This window comes from Camelina sativa, chromosome 20 (genome assembly GCF_030686135.1).
Source record: "Camelina sativa cultivar CO46 ecotype springtype chromosome 20, ASM3068613v1".
NCBI lineage: Eukaryota > Viridiplantae > Streptophyta > Magnoliopsida > Brassicales > Brassicaceae > Camelina > Camelina sativa.
In genome coordinates this window covers 1,386,011-1,411,776 of record NC_141899.1, presented here as the reverse complement: position 1 = coordinate 1,411,776, position 25,766 = coordinate 1,386,011, and the positions used below count along the sequence as shown (strand labels likewise).

General features: G+C 35.5%; 6 protein-coding genes across 12 annotated transcripts; 2 read left to right on the top strand and 4 right to left on the bottom strand.

The window, feature by feature from the left end:
- The first annotated feature begins 1,540 nt into the window (after nucleotides 1–1,540).
- LOC104768600 (uncharacterized) lies at nucleotides 1,541–3,897 on the top strand. 3 transcript variants are annotated; one of them, XM_010492603.3, is made up of 7 exons: nucleotides 1,541–1,773; nucleotides 2,119–2,210; nucleotides 2,322–2,427; nucleotides 2,521–2,703; nucleotides 2,785–3,216; nucleotides 3,341–3,427; nucleotides 3,596–3,897. In XM_010492603.3, the coding sequence occupies exons 2-7, from the start codon at nucleotides 2,163–2,165 to the stop codon at nucleotides 3,658–3,660; spliced, it is 921 nt and encodes a 306-aa protein (XP_010490905.1). In that variant the 5' UTR covers nucleotides 1,541–1,773; nucleotides 2,119–2,162; the 3' UTR covers nucleotides 3,661–3,897. The 3 variants fall into 3 exon arrangements, with proteins under 3 accessions (XP_010490905.1, XP_010490906.1, XP_010490907.1); XM_010492604.3 differs by having other exon boundaries at nucleotides 1,759–1,852; XM_010492605.3 differs by having other exon boundaries at nucleotides 1,765–1,976.
- Nucleotides 3,898–3,922: 25 nt separating this feature from the next.
- On the bottom strand, nucleotides 3,923–4,741 carry LOC104768598 (protein CYSTEINE-RICH TRANSMEMBRANE MODULE 12-like). Of its 2 annotated transcripts, XM_019241659.2 has the most exons (3): nucleotides 4,479–4,741; nucleotides 4,286–4,397; nucleotides 3,923–4,184 (listed from the first exon to the last, which is right to left on the bottom strand). In XM_019241659.2, exons 1-3 carry the CDS (start codon nucleotides 4,510–4,512, stop codon nucleotides 4,139–4,141), a joined length of 192 nt encoding a protein of 63 aa, XP_019097204.1. In that variant the 5' UTR covers nucleotides 4,513–4,741; the 3' UTR covers nucleotides 3,923–4,138. The 2 variants fall into 2 exon arrangements, with proteins under 2 accessions (XP_019097204.1, XP_087362519.1); XM_087506393.1 differs by lacking the exon at nucleotides 3,923–4,184 and having other exon boundaries at nucleotides 4,282–4,388; nucleotides 4,479–4,647.
- Nucleotides 4,742–5,101: 360 nt separating this feature from the next.
- On the bottom strand, nucleotides 5,102–7,619 carry LOC104768597 (uncharacterized). Of its 2 annotated transcripts, none has more exons than XR_015593887.1 (10): nucleotides 7,263–7,614; nucleotides 6,956–7,162; nucleotides 6,783–6,849; nucleotides 6,669–6,697; nucleotides 6,366–6,574; nucleotides 6,171–6,289; nucleotides 5,979–6,061; nucleotides 5,816–5,891; nucleotides 5,487–5,640; nucleotides 5,102–5,394 (listed from the first exon to the last, which is right to left on the bottom strand). XR_015593887.1 is itself a non-coding variant. In XM_010492601.3 (10 exons), exons 2-10 carry the CDS (start codon nucleotides 7,157–7,159, stop codon nucleotides 5,251–5,253), a joined length of 1,098 nt encoding a protein of 365 aa, XP_010490903.1. In that variant the 5' UTR covers nucleotides 7,160–7,162; nucleotides 7,263–7,619; the 3' UTR covers nucleotides 5,102–5,250. The 2 variants fall into 2 exon arrangements, 1 of the variants encoding a protein (XP_010490903.1); XM_010492601.3 differs by having other exon boundaries at nucleotides 5,979–6,074; nucleotides 7,263–7,619.
- A 127-nt stretch (nucleotides 7,620–7,746) lies between these two features.
- LOC104768596 (putative methyltransferase PMT7) lies at nucleotides 7,747–10,593 on the bottom strand. Its single transcript, XM_010492600.3, has 7 exons — nucleotides 10,200–10,593; nucleotides 9,572–9,986; nucleotides 9,187–9,476; nucleotides 8,721–9,098; nucleotides 8,384–8,630; nucleotides 8,154–8,292; nucleotides 7,747–8,053 (listed from the first exon to the last, which is right to left on the bottom strand). Exons 1-7 carry the CDS (start codon nucleotides 10,375–10,377, stop codon nucleotides 7,895–7,897), a joined length of 1,806 nt encoding a protein of 601 aa, XP_010490902.1. The 5' UTR covers nucleotides 10,378–10,593; the 3' UTR covers nucleotides 7,747–7,894.
- Nucleotides 10,594–17,819: 7,226 nt separating this feature from the next.
- Nucleotides 17,820–22,939, top strand: LOC104768593 (protein argonaute 5-like). Of its 2 annotated transcripts, none has more exons than XR_015593437.1 (20): nucleotides 17,820–18,442; nucleotides 18,559–18,755; nucleotides 18,891–19,043; nucleotides 19,133–19,263; nucleotides 19,424–19,524; nucleotides 19,626–19,729; nucleotides 19,810–19,945; nucleotides 20,038–20,154; nucleotides 20,257–20,364; nucleotides 20,449–20,523; nucleotides 20,634–20,750; nucleotides 20,852–20,974; nucleotides 21,054–21,175; nucleotides 21,253–21,390; nucleotides 21,484–21,626; nucleotides 21,705–21,767; nucleotides 21,894–22,093; nucleotides 22,180–22,253; nucleotides 22,341–22,435; nucleotides 22,541–22,939. XR_015593437.1 is itself a non-coding variant. In XM_010492597.3 (20 exons), the coding sequence occupies exons 1-20, from the start codon at nucleotides 17,915–17,917 to the stop codon at nucleotides 22,743–22,745; spliced, it is 2,946 nt and encodes a 981-aa protein (XP_010490899.1). In that variant the 5' UTR covers nucleotides 17,820–17,914; the 3' UTR covers nucleotides 22,746–22,939. The 2 variants fall into 2 exon arrangements, 1 of the variants encoding a protein (XP_010490899.1); XM_010492597.3 differs by having other exon boundaries at nucleotides 20,852–20,990.
- On the bottom strand, nucleotides 22,912–25,741 carry LOC104768594 (nuclear intron maturase 3, mitochondrial-like). 2 transcript variants are annotated; one of them, XM_087505844.1, is made up of 2 exons: nucleotides 23,902–25,741; nucleotides 22,912–23,785 (listed from the first exon to the last, which is right to left on the bottom strand). In XM_087505844.1, coding segments are annotated over exons 1-2 (1,749 nt in total). In that variant the 5' UTR covers nucleotides 25,650–25,741; the 3' UTR covers nucleotides 22,912–23,784. The 2 variants fall into 2 exon arrangements, with proteins under 2 accessions (XP_087361970.1, XP_010490900.2); XM_010492598.3 differs by having other exon boundaries at nucleotides 22,912–25,739.
- Between the last annotated feature and the right edge of the window lie 25 nt (nucleotides 25,742–25,766).

Sequence of the window (25,766 nt, the reverse complement as noted above, 5' to 3'; positions counted from 1 at the left end):
AAGAAAAAGTGAAAAATGGTATATTAAAATAGAAAATAATACTTTATGGGAAAGAGAGAAGAAGAAAAACATTGAATTAAAAAGAGAAACATAAGAGGATATATTAAATCCAACGTTAAACCCCCTGTCCATCATCTCTGTAAAAGACGGGATCCGGTTTGCAAACTCCCTACTGTGTCTTCCACCAACGGGACTGAGTGATGGACCGGTGTCCCCTTGGATTATATGGACAATTTGGACAGTCCGAAACAACCTCATCTTTAACAAAAAGGCAACCTCACCGGAGGAAGCGATCCAGCTAGCTCTACTGAGGGCGAAAGAATGGCAGTCAGCCCAAAGCCCTATAGGAAAGAACCAGCAGCAACCATCAATATGCCAAGAGATTTTCTAACCTGCTTCATTGATGCGGCTTGGAAGGACGACATACGTGCTGGTTTCGGTTGGATTTTTAAAGATAAGCAGGAACAGATAGTTAATGAAGGATCTTCATCTTTTCCGTCTGTATCCTTCCCTTTGATGGCCGAAGCTATGGCAACACTAGTTGTGCTATGTGTTGCAGTAGAATCAGATCTCAAGAACATTCAATTTGCCTCAGACTCGTAGATGCTAGTCAAAGCTCTCAATCGGAAGCTCCACTCGAAGGAGCCCACGGAATTCTTCATGACATCCTCGAACTATCCTTAAATCTATCTTTTGTTTCGTTTACTTTTGTGCCTAGGAATCTAAATCGTCAAACTGATACCTTGGCAAAAGAAGCCCTTAATGGGCTGTATGTTGTACCTTAAACCTGTAAAACTTAATTTGAATGTTTCTTTGTTCAAAAAATAGGATATATTACATATTTGTTCACTAATTTGCAATACTTTCATATGTATGAATGATTAAGAAGTTAATTGGAGGTTAGATTTTGCATGTTCGAATCTATGTTGCAACAATAATTTTTATTTTTATTTGAATAGCGAAAACAACATCCTTTGGATCTCTAAGTTTACATTTACATCATCAAATCATGATGGTGAAACAGGGTGAAATGATTTGCACGTTTTTGTATTATTTGGCACAAAAAAATAATTTTGGAGTTTGAAATTCAAAATTTTAAAAGTATATGTATGATTTAGCATCCGTATAAGTTTAATGTATAAATTTGACTAAGTTCATTTGTGCATATATGAAAAAGTTGATTAGCCACTTCTCTTCCATCTCTTCACCTTGAAGATTGGAGAGTAGTTGGAAAAACAACAACAAAATCGAGACTTTATTGTGAGAACGGTAACAGTCGTTAAATGTTTGATATGAAACATAAATTGTTATTATCTGAAATTTACACCAGACTTTTTATCATCTTATCCAAAGAATGTAGTACATTCTATCAATAATGATACTCTTTAAAATATTGCTAGAGAATGATTGCTAGAGAATATTCTATAATTTTATTGATTAGTTTTTTTAAATCTTGTAAAGTGTTCTAAACAATTTTTATATTTTTATGATACTTTCCATAACTTTATTTTATAAAAAATATATAAAATCATGAACCAATAATATAATAATTGAATTCATTAATAATCTTAGATTCTTTTGTTTTAATTAAATTACACAAAGTTTTTAATGACTTTATTAAAGTCCAAATGTAATAAGCTAAATTTGTTATAATTTTAAATTACTTTTTACAAATCACAAACCAATAATCCCACTTATTTCGTTAAAAAACCAAAAAAAAAAAAAGTTAGGTCTGGTCTGGTCTGGGTCGTCGGATTTGCTTTCGGGGTTCCGGTAAGGGTTTTCTCTGATGATCGATTCTACTCTCTCTAGTCTCTACTACTATGAATGACCCTTTCTTCTAATCCGTTGGGTTGGTTGTTTTTTTCAATTAACAAATCTTTGGGCTTTCATATGATACCTACCTGCGATTAACTACTCTAGTTTTCGATCTGTTCGATGATGATTGCTCCATTCCCTAATTCAGAGATTGATTAGTAAAATTTTTGATACATTAGATTAAAAGTTTCAATTTTGTTTGCTTTTTCTCAGCTAAGTTATGAGTTAAATTACATGTTTTGGTTATCAGACTAGAGTTGTTTATATTCTGACAGAGATTGATTGATCTTCTTCTGACAGGAACAAGATCAGATCGGCTTCCTTTGTAGTAATATTATTCAGCCATGTCAAGTTTAACTGTGAGAAGGGTGTCTCGTGAAGATATACAAAAGGTTTGATTCCTTTTACCTTTTCTATTTTCTTCGACTAGGAAGTTTTTAATACTCATTTTGCATTGTGACATAATTTCTCGTTTCTGGCCTGTTGTTTCACTCTATTTGCAGGTTCAGAATCGTATTGAATGGTGCCTCCAGCGTTACATGAACCAGAAAGAAGTTGTTGACTTTCTACTAGAGAAGTTTAAGATCGAACCTGGTTTTACCCAACTTGGTAACCACACTTTTTTCAATGTTGGGTCTCTTTGTTCAATGTTGGTTCTGATTTCTTTGATCTCTCACTTTAACTTTCTCTGAGTTGACACAGTTTGGCAGAAGCTTGAAGAAGAGAACCGAGATTTTTTCAGGGCGTATTATCTGAGACTCAAGGTAAAGTACCAGATTATGGAATATAACGAGCTGCTTGAGCAGCAGGCTAACTACATGCGTCTGATTCATCCAACCAGAGGGGCTTCTAACCAACACAGGAATGGTTCTCATGTTCCATCAAGTAAGATTTGTTTTCAACTATATATATATGTAGGGAAATTTTGTTTTCGTGTTGCAACTAATGTAGGTTTTTTTTCAACAGTGAATCAGCAACAGTTATGGTTTGGACACAAGGACTCAGATCAGTCCTCTCCTCATCTGTCAAGTGCATACCTCAATGGAGTCTCAGCTATTAACACAAATATGCCTTCTTATGTGGACTTTTCAACCAATTGTAGAAGAGTTGATCCTCCTCCACAAAACTTGCTCTCCGCTCAGGCCACAAATATGCCTTTGATGCAAGGAATGATTAAATCTGAGACTGAATATTCAAACTGTGCTCCGTACATGTACGGTGGTGAAGCACAGTCCACAGTTGGAGATGTCTCCATTGCATCTTTCAGCAACGAGTCCAGCAGTCAATCCCTCAATGATCCACTTGTTGATGCAGACGCTTCTACATTTGGGTTCTTAGGTCAAATTCCTCGGAACTTCAGCCTCTCTGATCTGACAGCTGATTTTTCCCAGAGTTCAGGTCTCATTTTCATATACATGTTCTCCCTTTTTTATAGCACACATAATAAGCTTACATTTGTGCACAAACTCGCACAACAGGATTCATCGTTATTTTTTACTGTGATTTGCTTGTTTAAAACCAGAGATTCTGGAGAGCTATGATGGATCACCATTCCTATTGGCTGATGCTGAAAACTTCCTGGACTCTAGCGAAAGGGTAGAACATCAAGGTGAGCACGTGAGGCTTTGTTATTATGTCGTACTTGATGTCCCTCTTCTTTTAGTCCGATAGAGTTTTTGGCTCATCTCAGCTAGTACGCAAACTCATTCTGGAACTAGAGACACCAGTAAGTCTTGTAGGAAATTAAAAGAGTAACCACAAGTGTTTTTTCTTGTAGGAGATCACGAGAGATTGGGGACTATATCTGAAGGCTTCATTTACAAAAACCTCGGTAGCAAATAGGTTTGTTAGATTTGGAGCTTCATCATCATGCTTTTGACCTTTGCATCTACTTGCAGGTTTTAATTACATGGTTAGTGTACATAGAAATATTATTATTACGATTTGGAAGACAATTTTTGAGTGGGGTGTATACTACTATTATTATTCTCAATTGTAGAGAATTTTCGTTTTAGTTATAAATATTTAAGAAGCACTTGATTTGATTGTATAATTTATGATATTGGACTTTTTTATGGACTTCTGTGGCCAACTCTAAAACTTGTGAGACCCGTAAAATATGATGATCTTATACCAACTCAGAAGATATGATGATCCTTTTCATACTACTAGTACAATAACCTTCTTTCAATAAACACACACACCACACAGATAGTCTAGAAAGTCTCTCTCTCTCAGGTAATATATTAGATAATGAAAGCCATTCTTTAGATACAGAAGAGGGAAGAAGCTTCACACACTGTAGTGTTCCTTCATTTCCTTAGAAACACATTTCACAAATCCAGCAGCAGCATAGTGCAAAGAGACTGCATAGAAAGTAACAAACAAACAAAACAATGCTTATTAAGCTAGTTTTGGTTGCTATCAACAGATAGATGAATTTTTGTTAGCTAGTTTATAGCCTTACCATCCTTCAATGAAGCCTCTGTCTCCTTTCTGCTTTGTATCGAAAAACCGTGATTTCTTCTTCTTTTTGTCTTGACCTGGTTGTTCAGAGACTTCTTCTGCAGCTGGATATCCTGTCAAGAAATGTTTAAGTACTACAAAATCTTTACATAATATGCCTGATTCATTATTGGACAGGGATGAAAAAATCTGACCTTGTGGAGGATTTTGATCTTTCATGTCCTGCATCTTCACTTAACTGTGTACAAAAACAGAAGAACTCCTCTCCTCTGTTTGTGTTGGCTCTCTCACTTTGCAAAACACACCAAATGGATTTTGATTTGGGAATATGATTCTTGGTTTGGTTAGTGATAAGGTTAAACATTTTTGTGAGGATGCTTCTCCTTATATAAGGCTCTGATCTTTAAGCTATTAATTATAATGGTGGCTCATTGTCAGATGAAATATTCTTCTTTGATTTTTTTCTGACTTTCGGCTTATTCGTTTTGTAGTCTTTATACCTTCCTTCATGAAGGGGCTACTGCGAAAACTAAAAGGTTCCATTTCCATGTGTGTTTTATATGTGAAAAGGAGACTTTCACTCGCCTTTTTGAGGTTCTTTACAAATGCTTTCACACTTGTTTGCTTCTTCTTTGCTTGTCCTGTCTTGTAGGAGAATTTAGTAAGACAACAAAACAAAAGATTGAAACTAGCTACTAGCAACACCTAGTTATCCTTTCTTCGTTTAATTTTATTTTATTTTGGAATCATACTTTTCAAAACAAAACATTAAAAATTATCAACTTGTGGTCACCACAATGGGATTGAAAGCCGAATGTTGGTCTAATCACACTTTTATTTGGATGGCTCAAAAATTGACAACAAGTTTTTTGATTACAGTAAGAAACTTGAACAGTAATTTGAAGTTTGTATCCTAGGATTACGTAATTAGCCAAAACTAAGACAAATGTATACAGATGATTTTGATTATCCAGTGTAAGTTTGTTGCAGTTCGTTGAATATGAGACATGATGTGTCCCAGAGTTCCTTAGCCAGTTTTGGTTCACAGGAAAGCGCTGAAGATTCAATGGTCCTGCCCTTTCCTCCAAAGAAATATTTGCCTGATACTTCCTGCAAGAAACAGATCAAAATATAGAGCTCATCAACCACATAAGATTTAAGGTTAGATAAGACGAAGAATTTCCAAAACCAGCATATCTTACAGGTGGAGCTAAAGCAGCATCAATGACAGATTCAGCTGCATCCTCTGAGGACTGCATGAGTCCAAGAATCTTGAGACCCCAAAACGCCATGACTTGTATATATGAAGGAAGCTCATGCGTTATGTTTGTATTTACTGCTCCTGGATCTACCGCTCTACAATAAAACAAAATGAAAAAAGAGTAATCACATAAGTAAGAAGAATAATAGAGGGTCTGATTGTGTAAGAGAGTATAGCTCAACTTAAAGACTGGTTTGTTTCAAATATGAAGAGTACATAATAAAGAAGTGGGCGATAAGGTAAAGAGAAATGAGTATATAGGACGCTTACGCAACAGAGATGTGATGAGAATCATCCATGAGGTGAAGCTGTCTATGCAGCTCATACGAGAAGAGTAGAAGGCATACTAGTTAACAAAAGATCAGAAACAATATCAGCATCACTTTGGTACAAGAGAAAACACATGCTTGTAAATATGAGTAGGTTTCCTTACATTTAGAATACTCATAGATCGTAGCACAAGGATACTGCTTTGATTTCGAAAAGTTTACTCCAGTAACAGAATCCATGTCAAACCTTCCAGCAAAAACTACCAAGATAAAAAAAATGCCAGGAAACGACAATAACTATTTGAACTCACATTGTAATATAGAAACCATTAGATCACATGTGAGAAACTACTCACCAGCACGATGTGTAAAAGATGTAACATTCACGACTCGTGAAGGCACAGGGCTGTTTCTCAGGAGGGGTAAGAGAAGTTTGGTCAAAGAGAAAGGGCCAACATAATTTGTAGCAATCATCCTGACAAATATTTGGAGACAGAAAGTGTTAAACCTTTAAAAGTTCAAAGTTATGAAACCATAGTGAAAAACCTTACCTGTCAAAGCCTTCAACGGTTGGCCGGCTTGATGCTGCTAGTATTCCAGCATTGTTCACCAACAATTGTATCGAAGAATGTAAATCAGATTCTAAAAGCCATTGCTCTAGAGAGTTTCTAAACTTGGAAACTGATTGAAAAGACGACAAGTCAACTTCAAAAGCTTTGAGTTGTGCATCCTCATTCTCCATCTTAATTTCACTCAATGTCTGTTAACACAAAGATTCATGCATCAAGGAAAAAGGGTGAAAGGGGGAGGTTCTTTCTATTAGTATAAGAAAAATCAAAGGGACAGTAGAAAACCTTTGATAATAAGTGGGAGGACCGTCCAACTGCAAAATCAAGAAAAGATTCAACTGCTAGTTTCATATCAACAAGATTCTAAGCAAAGGAGACACTTTTTTGGGTGTGTATTACCAAGAACAACGTAGAACCCTTTCTTGGAAAGCTTAAACGCAGTAGCCTTACCAAGGCCCGAAGTAGCCTGCAAAGAGAGAGTCACACAACAGCAGAAACTAATAAGAAGACTAACAAGTATAGTGAGGGGGAGAGAGTTAACTACATTACACAGAGTCCCAAGAAGAACTTACACCAGTGATAACACAAACAGGTCTGTGTGAATTAGTAGTCAATGAATGAGTAGAGCAAGAAGAAGAGGAACTTGATTTAGAGCGAAAGAGACTACTTTTAAGCAATTGAAAGTAAGAAAAAAGGAGGGCAGTGTGCCAAAACAAAGCCATCCTCAAGAAACTATATGAGCAGATAAAACTCAAAGCCTCCTTCAGTTTCTCCATCAACTGCCCAACAAAAAAACAGAGTCAACGATATTAAAAGAAATAGAGACTGAAGATTCTCTCACGTTGGAGTCAAATGAACAAGAAAGCTGTAGAGACTTACTTGATCCTTGCGAAATCGAGATAAAGGAGTGAAGAAATTAGAGATTTTTAATTCCGAAATAAAGGATCAGAAGCCCTTTTCCGACAGAAGAAGAAGAAGAAGAAGAGAACACAAGTCCGATGTGGGTAAACGAAAGCTAGTTTATGCTTTTTTCTTACGGTTCGATGTGGGACAAAAATTATTTCTTATTGCAGTTTCACTCACTTGCTACCACATCGACAAGATCCGATTTTTACTGTATAAAATAAAGCTCAAGGCTCATCGTGTTACACATCGTGTTAAAATAAAGTTTTCTATAATATTAGGCTTTGATTTATTTTCATCGTGTGTGTGTGTGTGTGTGTGTGTGAACTGTATGAATGATTGAAGGGAGAAGAAGAATTTTATCACATGATTGAAGGGAGAAGAAGAATTTTATCACTCAGGAGTCAAACTCTAGTGTTTTGGTTATGAGACTTTTGAAGAGAGTGGCGAAACAAACACATGTACAAGGGAGACATCTCTATTACGCTCAATCAATGGACAAACATTACATAACAACATACGAGACGTAATTCTGTAATTTCTTTCTCTTAAATAACCAAAGAGAAGTTAAAAAAAATTCTATGCATCTACACAAATAGATGTTTCTTTCAAACGATTGCCCAAAATTTCTTTCTGCAAAACAGAACAGTTTCAGTCTTCTTGTATCTGTCTTGAAGCTCATGTCTTTCAACTTCCCAAAGGTATTTTGGTGCCAAGTCTCGCACTCTTGAGATGATTGATTCCTCGTCTTTTATAATGATGAATCCCTGCAAACCCCACCAAACTCCGTGTATTACAAACTACTTCCCAAGTTACAGACATAAGAAAAAAGATAAGATTGGTTTAGTGCTGCTCTGTGTGAATTACCTGAGGGCGTATGATGCGGTCCATCTCAAGCATGATGTCCTCTAGTAAACAACCATCACCGTGGATTTTATAGTGAGACAAGAGGTGGTCCACGTGTAGCAGATCATATGTTCGGGGGTATGTTGAGAATGGCTCACACCTACCAACACATTACAACACAAGTTTTACTATTGGTTCTGAAGTTAAGTGGGAAAAGATTAAATCTTGAGAAAGTGATCATATTTGCTTACCAATCATGATATGCACCGGTTAAGCCTCTCTCGTAAATTCCGGATAAGGTATTGTTCATCGTAGCAGGTACAACGTTCATGACCCATACGGGATATGAGTTCATAGCTGCAGCAAATCCACCAATGTATGCGTTTGTGTCCATCACATTTCGCACTTCAGTCTTGTTCACATTCATTAACTCCCAGTAACGACTGACTTGTTCTCTCCAGAAGTTTGTGTCCAATGTAAACTCCTCTTCGCTGATGCCTTGAGAAAGAAAGTTTTTCCAATTGAATTAAAGAAATCAGATGGAACATTATGTCGTTTCTACAGAGAACTGAATAGAAGAAACTGTACCTATCTTGCTTAGACTTGTAGGATATGTCGACAGACGTTCAGCTGGAGAAGAAGGTTTCTGTTGTACGTTTTCACTAATGTCCACACAGTCTCTAAGAGGAACTTTCCATGAAGCTTTTGAAACATCTGCCTCATCACATATAGTTATAAGCTCTAGCTCTGCATTCTTTCTAAGGCAAGCCTCGTCATCTTCTTTCACCCATATTGCTGTCTGTACCTTTCGAGAAATGAGCTTCCAGCACATTGCGGTAGTTAGATTGACCAACTTATCCCAAATCATAGGGAAATCTTTATCTTTTCTGTAAGCAGGTGGTGCTGAATAAATAAAGTATCCATTGGGCCGGAGAAGACGATTAACCTCTTTAATCAAGATACCATCTGCAGAACCAATCGCAAAATTAGGTGAAAGCTATACAAAACCAAAGCAAAGCATTGACAAACAGAAAGAACATCACAAGAGACATACCATTTTCATGCCAATCAACACGACATCTTGAACAATGAACCATATCAAATGAGGCTGTGGGATATGGCATTTGTTTGGTGGCTATGGCAGAGATCATTGCACCGATTCCTCTCTCCAACGCAAACTGAATTTGGTTTTCATGACCATCTTTAGGAGCAAAGGACATTGTCTTTATACCTAAAGGAAGAAGATAAGCTGCAAAGCTAGCAACTCCACATCCAACATCAAGAACTTGCTCAACCCCAGCTGAACGTAAGTCCCCTGTTTCGTTAGTCGTCATGTTTCCTAACCTGAAGTTACACACAATAGTTCAGAGAAAAGCAGTAGGCATAAGTATAAAATTCGAACGCAATCCAAAAAAAGAAGAAGGTAAATTCAAGTAGACCTTTGGATGTATTCTGGAGCTCCATGTTTGAAATGAGTACCACCACCAGGGAACCACCATAACTGACCTTGTTCATGAACCCAGTTTTGCCCGCCTTTCACTTCAGCAAGATGAGTATGATTCACATTGCTTCTCCATACATAATCCCTGCTGGTAGGCCAACGTATTGGTATCTTATAATCCTTTGGCGGAGGCACAAGACAAAACAGACGCTGTTCAAGTGGCGGGCAATGTTTCTCAAGCTCTTCTCTTCTGGAAACATTCAAACTTGGGAGAAGCTGTTGTACATAAGTGACATTGTGGCAAGGTATATACTCATTAAACTCCAAAGGGCACACATTCACACCATTCTCAGGGATCAAAACAGGACTTCTCCGGTACGTAAGCTCAATTTTGTTAGCAAAACTCGATGGACCTGCAATCACAAAACTGTTGCATTATCGATTCATGCCCTAATCCTAGAAGAAACTTGAGAGCAATGTCTTTAGAAAACTATTCGATCTCAATGGGTTTCAATCAATCTAGCTCTAGAAACTAAAAACCAAACAAAGCAAGGAACTTTAACAATGTTACTGAGAAAAAGGTACAGACTTTGAAAAAGACACATAGGGAGAGAGAGGGAGCGAACCAGATTGTGATGGTGGAGAAGAAGAAGAATTGGAAGAAGAAGAAGAAGGATGGGAGATGTAAATAGGTGAATTGTTTCCGAAGATAGAGCCGGCGTAAAAGGATCCAACCATTAGAACAAGAGCCACCATTATCATCTGCCCCGATCTAGCCGAACCCAACACATAACCTCCTCCCATGGTCTTTAATCTTTATCAATCGTTCCTCTTCTTCTAACTCTATCTATCTCTCGTTGGATCTTATAGTTTGCTTTCTAAAACTCATGTGAATCTTTTGTTGAGTGAGTGAACTGATGAAGCATAGCAACAAATAAAAAAAGCTCAGCTTCGAAGAAGAGAGACAACAAAGATGAAGATCTCGGTCACTCCCGTCGGCAAACCATGTGAGAGACACGTGACACATTTTGATCCTTCATGTCTTTTTGCAAACTGTCCCTCGAAACTTCTTCTATTCACATCTTCACTCCCTATATTTTCGTTACTATTACTAAAAGCAACCAAATGTTCTTAAAATTGTCTAACTATTACCATAAGACGTATTTGTGTAGATTGATACATTGTTAGGATTATTTACTTTTGTCTGAAAACTAAAAGCAACGATGACTTGAAAAAAAACGTATATAATAGCTCAGTCAACTTTATATTATTATTACTCATGATGTCCATAGATGTTACATCTCATATATATAGATGAATTATAATGGAAATTTCTTCTTACATCATCGATATCACCAATCACTAGCTAGAGAGAGAGAGAGAGATTAATCAATGGATGATACAGGTGCAGACGCCTCTAAGGCAGACAGAATCATAGTTTGATGGACAACTAGAAGAGTCACAGTCATTGAGTGTAGAACATTGTTCACCAATACGAGAACCATAACCACAAATACATTTTTGGGATCGTAGACTACACGTTGCATGTCCCCCTAATCTGCAACTCCAGAGGATCACAATCCAAAGCACTCTTACATTGAAAGTGACCTTCGCTCCTCATTATCAGACCTGTATGTATATATGTAAACCAGAAACATATTTCAAGCCAAATCCAAACCGAACTAGATCATATATGTATATATAATATAATATATGAACCAAAAGAAATGACTAGTTTTGGAAGACTTACATGAAGAAATTATGAGAAGAGCTATGAACATGCTTCTTACTTTTTCCATTTTGTTATTTATTTCTCTCCGACGTAACGTTCTTCAATTGTTTTGATTTAGAGTTATTGCACGAATGTAAATATGTTGCTTATTATATTATATTATGTATATATGAAATAGTTTCTTTCTTTTTTTTCTTTTTTTGGGTCAAATATAATAGTTTCTTTCTAGATTTTTCAATTAATTATGAATATAAATTTCCAAAGAAAAAACACAAAAAATCTTCTCATGCAAGATTTATCACCTTATTTTGTTGTTGCTAAGTATGAATATGAATGTGGTTGTTTTTATATCTAGTATTAATAAATAACAACTACAATATTCATAATAATCCAAAAATAAATATTAGGAATCAAAAATATTCCTAAGAAGATGTTTAACACAGAAAGACAAAAAAAAAAAGAATAATAAGGTAATAAATCTATGGGTCTATAGTATTGAGAAAGAAAGAAAGAGAAAAAAAAATCTAATTTTAGAAATCTATATTCATAATAATTGAAAAATGTAGTAAGAAACATATTGATGATATTTCAATTACATTCAACCTTATTTTGACAAAAATATATATATATATATATATATATATATATATATATTTTAAGATTTACCCTTTCATTTTTTTTTCCGGTTAAACATCTTATTCTTTTGTCGGCAAAATAAGGATTTACATCTTATTATATAAAGTTTGGTTCTCAAAGTTAGTAAATCACCATATCGTGACATGTGTCAATTTCAAAAGTTATTAACTCATAAGATCGTGACAGTGTCAAATTTTACACAAATTTCTATTTTTAAAAAAAAGAATCTCTAAGAAAATCAAGAAATTAAAAAATTATTAATCATAATATATAAATTATATAAAGTATGGTTTCAAAAGTTACTAATTCATAATATCGCGACATGTGTCAGAATCTTATTATGTTGTAGATTACTAAAATAATAAGATTATTGAAATAATAATAAATCTTATTATTATGTTGTAAATTCTATAACTTTGTAGTTTTATAGAAAAAGAAACCGTCCAAACAGAAAAAAATCCATAATTCAAAAACATTAAAGAAATCATACAGATAGTTTTACAATAAAAATAAACGTTGTTATTCTAAAGAAAATCCTAAAAAATCTACAATAATTAAACTTATATAAAAACAATCCTACGTTATATTGAAATTTTTGGCCTAATCATAAAAGAAAACGAATTTAAATATAAAGATATGTATTGTCTCATATATTTGTCATATATATAGAGAGAGGTAGACGTCATTCCAATGAAAGAAACTCAATTAGAAGTTTCAAACATGAGCACTACAGATGGAAACCAAAACTATGAAAACAACGAAAAGTCAGCCAAGAAAGGGAATAGAACCATCTTATTATATAAAGTTTGATGTCAAAGTTACTCATTAACAAGATTGTGACACATGTCAAATATATTGATTAGATGTTGACACGTGTCAAAAAAATCTTTTTTTATATCTTTTTTTTATAGAGGTAGTAGGATAACTAATTATATTTAGAAAATTTTACATGTTTATATTTTAAAAATATATATTTTTCTTAATCAAAAAGGAAAACTAACAAAATCAATATATTTTCCATTGTATGCTAATCATATTATATGTGTGTTCTTAATAAAATTTGACATGTGTAAGCAAAAACCAAATTTATTAAGCATGTATATTAATCAATAAATAATAAATAACAAAGTTACAGTAAATGGAATAACATAAGTTATTTATCATAATATTAGTTGGATATAAATTATATTTCTTGTTGTAATATCAATTTTTATTGTAAGTAATTACACAAAATCTTGAAAGAATAATAAACTTAAAAAGAAAAAAAAATTCAATACATGATGTGTATGAGTATAGTTTTAGGATATTGTTGGATTTCTAAAAATTTTGTGGATGTTAACTGACTTTTTTACTGATTATTTTATTGTTAAATTTAAAATACTAACAGTATACATATGATGCTCATATTATTTTTATTATTAAAAATTTTACTCTAATCCATGAAAAAGTTAATTATAGTTTTTACGATGAAATAGATAGTTAAATGTGATTACTAAACTGAATGTCTAACGATAAAATTTATTTTAGATTGAAAATATATATATTAATATGTATCATTTTAAAAAAAATCATATAAGAATATTAGTAATTTTTATGTTTTAATATGTATCTTATGATTCTATGCATTAAGATAAAATATGTAATTAAACTTAAAATATGGTGTATTATGATGGTATAGATATTTAAATGATACACCCAGTCCTATAAGAGTTTTTGGGTGCATCAAGTTTTGGTCATGATCAAACGATTATTATTTGTTAAAGAGAAGATTTTGGTTTGAAGATTTTGTTATTTGTTAATTCTTCTTAAACAATCAAGTTTTCAACAATTATCGTGAGAGTGCATCGAAAACAGTTTTACAGTCAAAGTCAGACACAAAGGATTGAGTAAGCAATTTACATTACACACACCCAACAATACCTGTTACAAGAACGAACATAACTACATGGATACCCCCAATTTCTCCGATCATAAAATGCAACTTTGATGCGAGCTATGATCATCACTCTCACCAGTCAACTGGAGGATGGATATTTAGAAATCATCAAGGTGACCCTTTAGTGTGGGGAGCAACCAGACTTAACCGTGTACGATTTCCCTTAGAGGCAGAAACAAAAGGATTGCTCACTGCAATACAACAGGCACGGATTAGAGGATATCATTCAGTAACTTTTGAAGGGTACTGTGAAACTCTTATTAGAATAGTCAATGGTCAAAGTGTTGATGTTTCTTTAACAAATCTTGTTCATGACTTAAACTTGGTCTTCAAAATTACATCAACCTTTGTTTACTTTCACAAAGAGAGAATGTAATAGAGTGGCTCATGCCTTAGTTAAATTTGGTTGTTTAAATTCTGAATATTACACTGACTCTGTTTTACAGTCTTCATGGCTAAGTGACCCTCTTTATAATGATCATTACTAATCAATATATATTTCATTTGAGGAAAAAAAGAGTTTTTGGGTAAAAGCATAAAGATTAATAAACAATAAATATTATCTCATTTATAAAACTTCAACCAAAAGGACAATATACTGCATAATTCAAATAGTCATAAATTGTTATATTAATAAAAATTGTCAATAGAAAATTAAGAAAATATTATCAAATAAAGCAGAAAAATCCTTAAAACTCTTATATAATGAAACTGAGAGAGTTTAAAATGAAATATGAGAAATCCATATTCAATATTTAAAATGTTACGAAATAAAATCTAAAAACAGGTAATATTACTACTTAATTATTGTCAATAATTTTTTTAAAAATTTGTACCCACGTAATAACGCGGGCCTTATCTAGTATTATATAAACCTTGCGACTTTACAAAACCTCAACTTCGAAGAGAGATAGAAAATGAAGATCTCACACTTATTCAGACTCACCACCCCCTTAATCGTAAGAGTATCTCCAACCCTCTATATTCATCTCAATTTCTTGACCAAATATTCATCCAGTCAACCACATAATATCATCCATAGCCACTTCTGGTGGATCCAATGAGATCACAATGTTGAGTCTCAATACTGACGATCATATAGGAACGAACATGTTCGATCTTAGCAAGCAACAGTTTAGGTTGATGCTGATGATTATCACATTTTGCATTTCTCATCCATTTGGTCATTGACTGAGAGATGATATCGAGACAGATGCACACTTTTGGCATGCGTTTTCGCCTGATCTCTCAGGAATGACCATTTTAACATAGATCACCTGACATCGATGAATGAACTACCATCTACATCCTGAAGAGTTATTTTACCCAAGTTACCAAGTATACATCACTGATGTGAGTGGAACACAAAGAGAGACATTTCCGATTCAAAGCTGAGTGAATTGTTCATTCAGCTTCTCTTCGTGTAGTGTCTAATAGCTTCACGCTTAGTGGATCCGTGCTTCTCTGCTAGTGTCAAAATACAGGAAAATCTCATATGATAACTTACAATGATTTTAAAAGTAACAAAATGTTCTTAAAATTGTCTAACTATTACTTGTGTAGATTGATACATTGTTACTTACGATTATCATTACATTTGTCTGAAAACTAAAAGCAACGAAGACTTTAAAAAAAATGTATACAATGGTTCTGTTTGTTTGCTTTTCGCTGGATCCAGCGATTGGTTGCTGAAAACTCTTATTGTGTTATTTGCATGTAGCTGCGACTAATTACTATATATTTTTAAAAAATAATAATAATATTTAACTTTTGATAATTTATATTTTTAAATAAAATGTAAATTACATATATTATGAAAATAAATTAAAAACATATTTACTTATTTTTAAATAATTAATTTGAATTTGTAATTTTATTTTATTCAATTTAATATATTAAACTTAATTTGGTTATAATTGATTTATTTATAATTTATTTAAATATACTCAAATTAATTTTTTATTTAGTTATTTTATTTAGTTAGATTTAGTTTAATTTTAATAACTATATGTAGTTATATTAAGTTTAGTTTTGATCATATTTAATTTATCAATTTTTTTTTTGCCACTATGTTGTTCATTTGCTTGTCGAAGGATCCAACGATTGATCGCTGAAAATTTTAGTGACTGAAAATTACAGTCGTTGATCGCTGGCAAAAGTCGCTGCGACTGGTCGCTGAATTAGCGACAGACAAACAAACAACTTTTAGTCGCTATCGCTGGTCTATGTCGCTGGCGATAGACAAACGAAGTGGCCCCTAGATGGTTAACAGCTCAGTGCAACTCTATATTATTATTTCTCATTATGTCTAGATGGTCAACAATTTTTCCAGATTTTAAAAATTGTCAAAAATAAAAGAATTAAAAATCACACTTAAACACTAATAACCTCACCTCATTAAAATTTTTAAATTTGAATAATTTGTGGATTTGCCATTTTTAATAATTTATGTATTCTCGATCTTTTTTTTTTTTATATAGTACATACTTTATACCAAATACTAAATTTTATGAGCAAATAGAATCGACTAAACCCAAACACAACGAATAAAACCACATGTTAAATCATATTTATGTAACTTAGAAAATGATAAATCTACAAACTATTCAAATCAATAAAAACCACTCCAAAAAATGGTTTTCTCATAATCGATTGTCTTACAAAATGATATGTTAGTAACTTAAAAAGCTATAAGTATTCCTATGTGTGCCACGTCTCAATTCACCTATGTCTAAAAAGGAGTAAATCACATCTCATAAAATGTTACTCCCTCCGTTTCAATTCACCTAGGATGTTTTTAATTTTCAATGCAACTTTTAGATTAGTTTAGTATTTTATATTATGCAGTATTGTTTTTAATTGGTTGAACTTGTTAAAAGTAAAAAAAATTTAATCTACGTGTTTTGCTTAAAACAACGGAGGGAGTAGTAAGCAAAATTTTGACTATTAACATCCATAGCAATAATCTTTGAATTTTGTTTCATTACCATTTTAAACACGCTAAAAGAAGGAACATTAAGTTGTAGTCGTTACTCGTTAGTCAAACTCCACCAATAAGAATATAGAATGGTAACAAATATTAATAAGGATTAGCATGTTCTACGTACACTTTTAATTCCCACAAAATTACTTAAAATTTCCCACAAAATTGAATTATTCGATAGTTACAACAAACAGTTCATTATAAAAGGAAACAGTTTATTTTCAAATCGGTCCTTTGCGTAAATATAAAGCAGTCTCACAATGCAAATAAACTAAAGTCCATAAAAGATAATACAGTAATAACAATTATTTCTAATTGTTTAAATAATAATTCAAATACAAACTCTCTAATAAAGAAAAAATGCTAATTCGTACGACATGGGTTGTATAAATTAATGAAAAAAAAAAATAAGAACAAACAAACATTAATCCCAAACCTTTTAACATCAGTAAAAAAAAAAACTGACGTGATGGTGGTGTAATTAAAGAGGGATATTATGAATGTGTCAGATATATATATATATATATATCAAATCATCAATCATAATTTAGCTGAGATGATACTTATCTTTATGATTCAATATTCACTAATACAAATCTTCTTTGGACTTCTAAGAAATACAAATCGTTAAATGTTTCTTTTCGTCTATATTAAAAAGTTCACGAATTATATAAGTTCTTCAAGTAAAATACAAAAAAAAAAGCTGGAATAAAGTATATACAGACTCCAATTCATGAAAAAAGACAACAGAGGAAATTACGAGGAACGTGGTCATGAAGCTACAAGGGTAAATTAGTCAATTACATATTTCCGTACAGTTAAAAAAATAAAGAGATAGGCAAAGCAGAAAGGGTAAAATCGTCAGAAACGAGGGGGGCAAAACTATAAGGGTAAAATAGTAATCTCGCTTGTTTCAGTTTCTATAAATAGCGGGAGACGTCGTCCCACTCTCTCTACAAACTCAAAACACAGTAAACCATTTTCTTCTCATTTTTTCTCTCTCTCAGTTTTTGATTTCTTCTTCTGTAAGGTTTCTTCTGCTTTTTTTTTCACAATGTCGAATCGTGGTGTTTACGGCGGCGCTGGTCGTGGTGGCAGAGGAGGACGGAGGTCTGACCAGTCTTCTGCTCATGGTGGCCGTGGTGTTCGTTCTCCGTCTGATCAGTCTTCTGCTCATCGTGGCCGTGGTGTTCCTGTGTCTCGGGGGAGAGGCCGTGGTAACGTCGGATCCGGAGATCCTACGGCGAGTCAAGTTCCTGTTACTGCTGGGAGAGGCCGTGGTAACGTCGAAACCGGAGATCCGAGGGCGAGTCAAGTTGCGTCTTCATCGAAGACGACGGTGTCTGTTGCTTCGTCTTCGTCTAAAGAGGGAAGCAAGGTTTCTTACGCTGCTGCTGCGGGGATTTCGAAGCTTCATATTACTCCAGCGGAGACGAAACCAGAGGCTACGCTTCCACCGGAGTCGTCGAAGGCGGTGACACGTCGGTTACGGCCAGGATTTGGTATTATGGGGAAGGAAATCACTGTCCGTGCGAATCATTTTCTTGTTCAATTTGCGGATCGTGATCTCTACCACTACGATGTAAGTCTCTCTCCTTCGATCGTAATCATTTCCTTGTCATATAGCGTTGTTGTTTTATGAATGGAGATGTACGGCTAAAAGTTTTGTTCTTTTTTTGTTTTTTGGGTTACATGCAGGTTTCGATAAATCCTGAGGTGAAATCAAAGGCAGTGAACAGGAAAGTGATGAAAGAATTGGTTGAAACATTTAAAGATTCTGACTTGGGAGGGAAGACTCCTGCGTATGATGGAAGGAAAAGCATGTATACTGCTGGTGCTTTACCTTTTGAATCGAAAGATTTAGATGTGAATCTGACGGCTGATGCTTTTTTTGGGTAATATAATATGCCTTTTAAAAAACTCTTCGTAAAATGGGTTTGTTTGTTTGTTTTGTTCAGAAAAAATGCTCGTTGCACCTTTTTATTTACATTTTTTTTGTTTTTGTTTGGCATTGTGACTCTATTTGGCAGGAAGGACAGAGAGTTTAAAGTTGCTATAAAGAAGGCGTCATCAAGACCTGATCTCGATCAGTTGCGACAGTTTTTGAGTCAGAAGCAAAGAGATGCTCCCTCTGATGTTATCCAAGTTCTTGATGTTGCTCTCAGGGATACGCCCTCTCAAAAGTAGAATTTGCTTAAACTTCCGTATTAATTAATAAAAGCTATATGGGCATAGACTTAAGATATTCCCTGCATGTATTACTTCTGTGCAGGTATGTCTCTGTTGGGAGGTCTTTCTTCAGCACTGTTTTTGGTACGGGTGGGCTTGGAGATGGTATTGACTACTGCAAAGGTTATTTCCAAAGTCTAAGGCTAACTCAGATGGGCTTGTCTCTTAATGTCGGTAAGAACATGTTAAATGTTTTCCTGTGTTTATGCTGTTGATTTAATCTCTTCTTTTTTTTTTTTTTGGTTGAGATTTCAATTATTCTACTTTGTTTTTGATTTTGAGTGGAGATTATTTTGATGCATTATAGCTATGTTTATTTTCTTATATGATGCAGACGTTTCAGCTAGATCATTCTATGAACCGATTCTTGTCACAGACTTTATTAGCAAGTTTCTGAATATAAACAGACCACTTAGGGAGTCAGATCGGCTTAAGGTTCATCTCTGACTTTACTCCTCATTTAAATTGTTAATATTATTTGAAGAGGATGCCTTTTATACTTTGTATCTTGAAAATCTTATGTTGGTATCATCTAGGTGAAGAAAGCTTTGAAGACACTAAAAGTTACGTTGGTACATTGGGATAACAAAAAAAGTGCCAAGATTACTGGGATTTCCAGCTCTCCCATCAGTCAGCTAAGGTGAAGATTCGCTTACTTCATTGAGCCTTGACCAAGTGCAGAATCATTGAACATGTTACTTTTGTTCTTACAATTTTCAGGTTCACTTTAGAGGACAAATCAGAGAAGACGGTTATACAACATTTTGCTGAAAAATATAATCGTACGGTGCGTTACCAGCATCTACCTGCTATCCAAACTGGGAGTGACGCAAAACCTGTCTACATACCCATGGAAGTATGATTTTTAATTTCAACATCTACTCTTTTTATCTCCATCATTTTCTTGGATGCATTAAATATATATCTGGTTGTTTCTGATTGTTGCAGCTATGTAAAATTGCTGAAAAGCAAAGATACACCAAAAGGCTCAATGAGAAGCAAGTGAAGGCGTTGCTAAGAGCTACCTGCCAACGACCTAAACAGAGAGAGGATTCAATCAAAGTGGTAGGTTTTTTATCCTCTTTGCATCACTTTTACAATAATTCTTCCATTGGGAAAAGGAGTCTTTAATTAATCTTGCACGTCTGTTTTTCTTTCTGTTATTAGTTGGTTGAGGAAAATAATTATAACGATGATCGTGTGAGCAAGGAGTTTGGGATGTCAGTGACTCCCCAACTGGCCTCGATTGAAGCTCGTGTACTTCCTCCGCCATCGGTGATTTTTCTCGACTACACTTTTGTTATTACTTTTGCATTTTCTTGTCAATGTTGCTCATCACGATGTTGTTTCTTTTTACAGTTGAAGTACCGTGATCAGAGTGGTAGAGAGACAATAATAAATCCATTGGTAGGACAGTGGAACATGTGGGACTTGGTAATACTGTAATTGACCATCATAGGCTTTTTGCTTACTTGAAGCTAGATATGAAATATACTTGTATTTTTCTCTTACCCTCCTTTGGCTGTGATATATGTGTGCTACAGAAAATGGTTAATGGAGCAACAGTTGATTCTTGGACTTGCGTAGCTTTTGGGATTGACCAACGTTTACAGGAAGAGTTCTGCAACCAGCTGATTAGGATGTGCGTCAGCAAAGGAATGGTCTGACTTTATCTCATGCTGTTTGGTTCTTGTCACAATGTCACACCCGAAAAGTTACTAACTGTTTTATATATATATATATATATATATATGTATACCAGCAATTTAATAGACAGCCTATTATTCGGCCCATCTCTGATTCGCCTGAAAGAATTAAGGAAGCTCTCTATGATATCCACAGAAGGGCACCTAAACTCCAACTACTGATTGTTATATTACCTGAGGTGACTGGATATTATGGTTATATTTGCTGTAAAATTTATTCCGACATATCTGTTCATGAAGTTCTTTTTCTGTCTGCAGGAAAAATCAAAAGGATCTGTGAAACAGAATTGGGGATCGTCTCTCAGTGTTGTCAACCAGGAAAAGTTCGTGAATTCAGTAGGCAGTACATGGAAAATGTCGCATTGAAGATCAATGTCAAGGTTTAGTCATCTATGCTTCTTAATTGTTTAATGTTTTTAATCTATGTTGGTGTAAGACGGTTATTTTTGTATAACAGACTGGGGGAAGTAACACTGTTCTTTCTGAGGCTATCAGAAGAAACATACCTCTTATTTATGAGAAGGCAACCATAATCATGGGTGCTGATGTGACTCACCCGCAACCTGGAGATGACTCGAGTCCATCTATTGCCGCTGTATGTATATCTTTATTAATTAATATTATTTACTTGTATTATCATTTCATAAGTGATTCATCAGAAAATGTAATTCTCTTCTTTAAACTACAGGTTGTGGCCTCTATGGACTGGCCTGAAATATCAAAATACCGAGGATTGGTTTCTGCTCAGGATCATAGGGTAGAAATCATTCAGGACCTGTATAAGCTGGTAGAGGATCCCCAGCGAGGGAAAGTCCACGCTGGTTTAATAAGGTAAGAACAACTTTTGTTATTCTGTTTTCTATTGTTTTTGACAAGATCAATTAAAAGGGACACTACTTATGATTTCAGGGAACACTTTAAAGCATTTAGAAAGGCTATGGGCCGGAGACCTGAGAGGATCATATTCTACCGGTAAGTGATTTTCCTTGAAATGTTATAATCTGCTCATGACCATGTTTGGCTTTACTTGAATGTAAATAATATGTCTATGAGCAACTGACCTGGTTTTTTGTAATTGGTTTCTCTTTAATTATGCAGTGATGGGGTAGGCGAAGGGCAATATAACGATGTTCTGTTCTATGAGATGAATGCTATACGCGAGGCTTGTAGCTCTCTCGAGGAGAATTATCTTCCTCGTATCACTTTTGTGGTAGTCCAGAAACGACACCACACTCGTTTGTTCCCTGCTCAACACGAGAAACGTGATATGACTGATAGGAGTGGCAATATTCTCCCAGGTTTCCACGATCTCTCGATCTTCTCGATCATCTGAATTCTTTTGATGATCAAAATCTTTAATTAATATATTTTCATTTCTTCTTAGGTACTGTGGTTGACACTCAAATCTGTCATCCAAATGAGTTCGACTTCTACTTGAACAGCCACGCTGGTATACAGGTATTGATTGCTTCCAAATTAATGACATCATTGTCTCTGCATAAATTATATTATTAAAGTTTCTTCTAATGTATGAATGTGTAATAGGGAACAAGCAGGCCAGCGCATTACCATGTGCTTTACGACGAGAACGATGTCTCAGCTGATGCCTTTCAAACGCTAACCAACAACCTTTGCTACACGTAAGGAACAACAACATTTTGTACATTGATCCTTTTTGATGACATCTTTTAACTGTCTGAACTGATCTCGCTAAACTTAACGAAATATAAAAACTATGCATGCAGGTATGCAAGGTGCACGAAAGCAGTGTCAATTGTGCCACCAGCTTACTACGCACACTTGGCTGTTTTCCGAGCTCGCTATTACATGGAGAGTGAGTTCTCAGATGGAGGCTCGAGCAGGTCGAGGAACACAACAAGTGGAGGTTCAGTCGCTTCACAGCTCCCAGAAGTAAAAGACAACGTCAAGGAAGTGATGTTTTATTGCTGATCAAGTGACGATACCTCTCTATTTGGCCAGTTTATATTCGGCTCTCGGTTTTTATCTCCTTTGGGGTTTGGCTTGGAATAATTTGAAAGGACTCAGCCTACTTTGTCTGTTAGGATTATAATTATGCGTTTTATCATCTTGTTGAATATAGAAAGAAACAAACTAATGAGTAATGATATTTCAATTCAACCTTATCAACTTTGCAACTTTACAAAAGCTCAGCTTCGAAGAAAGATAGAAAAATATGAAGATCTCACACATATTCCGACTTTACACCCCTTAATCCTAGCTAAGAGCATCTCTATTTTTTAGTCAAAAATTCATCCAGTCAACCACATATTATCATCCATAGCCACTTCTGGTAGATCAAATGAGATCACAATGCCGAGTCTCGTACTGACGATCATGAAGGAACAAACATGTTCCATATGTGTAAGCAACATTTCAGGTGGATGCTGATGATCATCAAATTTTGCATTTCTCATCGATTTGGTCATCAACTGAGAGAGATGATATCGAGACAGATGTGTTTGCGACACACTTATGGCATGCGTTTTCGCATCATCTCAGGAATGACCATTTTAACACTTATCACCTGACATCGATGAATGAACTACCATCAACATCCTGAAGAGTTATTTTACCCAAGTATAAATCACTGATGTGAGTGGAACACAAAGGGAGACATTTCCGATTCAAAGCTGAGTGAATTGTTCCCATGCCACGAACCCATTTCTCTTCGTCTAGTGGGTTGATACGCAAGCGGTTTTGCAGTAGATGTACACGGTAGACGATTGTATCTGATCGTTCACAGAAATTTGCAGCACAAGAATGCAAGGGCTCATCAGATGCGAGCCTGATCAAAAGCAAAGACAGTGAGCCATCCACAGGTTTCGGGTCTGAAAGGTTCTTGTCTCCCATCATCTTAACCTCTCTTTCCCGTGGAAAATACGCCTCTTCACTCCCGTCAAGATCTGCTGATACTCTGAGATCTTTCGTGTAGTGTCTAATAGCTTCACGCTTAGTGGATCCGTGCTTCTCTGCTAGCGTCAAAATACAGGAAAACCTCATATGATAACTTACAATGATTTTGACCATCTTATAATTGTGGCAACAGCAGAAAAAATCAAGCCATTTACGCCCTATACCCGCATACCATTTGATGATATCAGAATCCTCAAGACTCGTAAGGTGAATGATAGGCCGTGGCCGTCCCATGCTGTTTGTGAAACCAACTAACTTAACAGCCTTTCTAACAAGTTCCTCCGGAGCTGACACCTTCATGCACAACTTAGTCAAATCCTCAACTGTCCTTTCAGCATACCTCTGTTCCTCTTCTTCTGCAACTCTCCTCTCCTCATCCTCTAGTGCCTTTTTAGCTTGTGTCGGTGCCAAATGTCTGTCCACCTGCTCCTGAAATTCATCATAAGCATCAATCAGGTCTTGTGGTAATTTCTCTCGTATATGTCTCAAAGAGAGAAAATCTCCTCTAGTGAGCAGCCAATGCCATTTCCAGCGCTCTTCAACGGACCCCATAAATTCCTGCATGACTTCCTCTCCCCATCTCTGGAATACATCCCTAACCTCATTCTCTATCTCACCCTCAAATCTAAACCCATTGCTCTGCTTGAGTTTCTTCAAAACATGTCTAAATACTTTCAGCCCCAGCGTCTTCCGATTCCTCTCCCTAGCATTTCTCAACTCCAACTTCCTAACGTCCTTCTGCCTCTGATATTTCTTCATTGCTCTAACGGCCTTCTCAGACTTAGGCGGGCGCAAAACCGAAGGTGGAACAGCCTGAAGATACATCCCTAAAAAGTTAATCTTCTCTGACACTGCACTATGAATCGATGTGTTCAGCCTATCTACTCTCAGCTCTAGTCTCTGTTCTAAAATATCTAAAATCCGCTTCTTCAAATCCATTGTCAACATCTTCGATCCTGATGTTAACACAAGTATCTCATCTAAATACCTAACTGCATACATATTTACTGGCTTATAGAACAACAACACATTACCTACAGCTTCCTCCTCGCCCGTACCAACACGAGGATTGCTCACTTTCATCTTTAACCTCATATCTTGAACTTCTTTGTCAAGTCCATCAAAGTAAACGTTGATCAAGATCGAACACAATCCACATTCTTGTGGGAAACCTTTTCCACTATTACATCCACCAAGTTCAATCTTCAGAATCCCAAACTCAAACAGCTTCTTTATCATCTCAATCAACAAAACATCGTTGATCTTCTCTGCAACAAGTCCACAGAGTATAACCACATTACGTTCTTGGAACACATCTCGATCAAAGGAAACACGAAACCACCACCTTGGATTCTCCACTGAGTTCTTCAGGTAACGTATAGCTGTATGCCTACCCATACCAACACGTCCACCATACGAAAACGTAGCGAATCTATCATCGTACACAATCTCAAGTACCATTCTAATAGCTTCAATCAACACTTTGAGTTTTAGATTAGGGAGAACAAGTGATTCATCACATTGCCCCTTTTCAATGAATTCGACGCAGGAAGAACGAATATCAAACTTGCCTTCGCGTAACTCGCGTCCCATCTCTTCGATCGAGAATCTCCGGGAGACGCGATCGGAAAAGTCGTCGGAGGAGCCGTGAGAGTTTGCGGCAAGAGAGAGGTTCTGAGAGGCGGCGAGAAGAACAGAAGGCAAAGCGACAGCGTTTTTAACGAGACTGTAGAATTTACCATTGGAGTATTGCTTGAGAACTAGGGCTTCGAGCTCTGATTTCGCCAACGGCTCTGTAATGGTTTGGTCGGCGTTCAAAAGAAGCGAAGAAGCCGTACTAAGATTCCTCAAGGAGGAAGAAGAGATGAGGAAGGAGATTCCACGGTTGTAGAGAGAGTGACCTCTCAGTTGCGAAACCATGGAATGGCTAAAAAGTTCAGGGAAGTGTCAGATTGAATTGTTCACCGGCGGCGACGGTGGAGGAGCAGAGCAGAGAGGGAGATGATCAAACAAATTGCTTACTTTTGGGCTTTGATG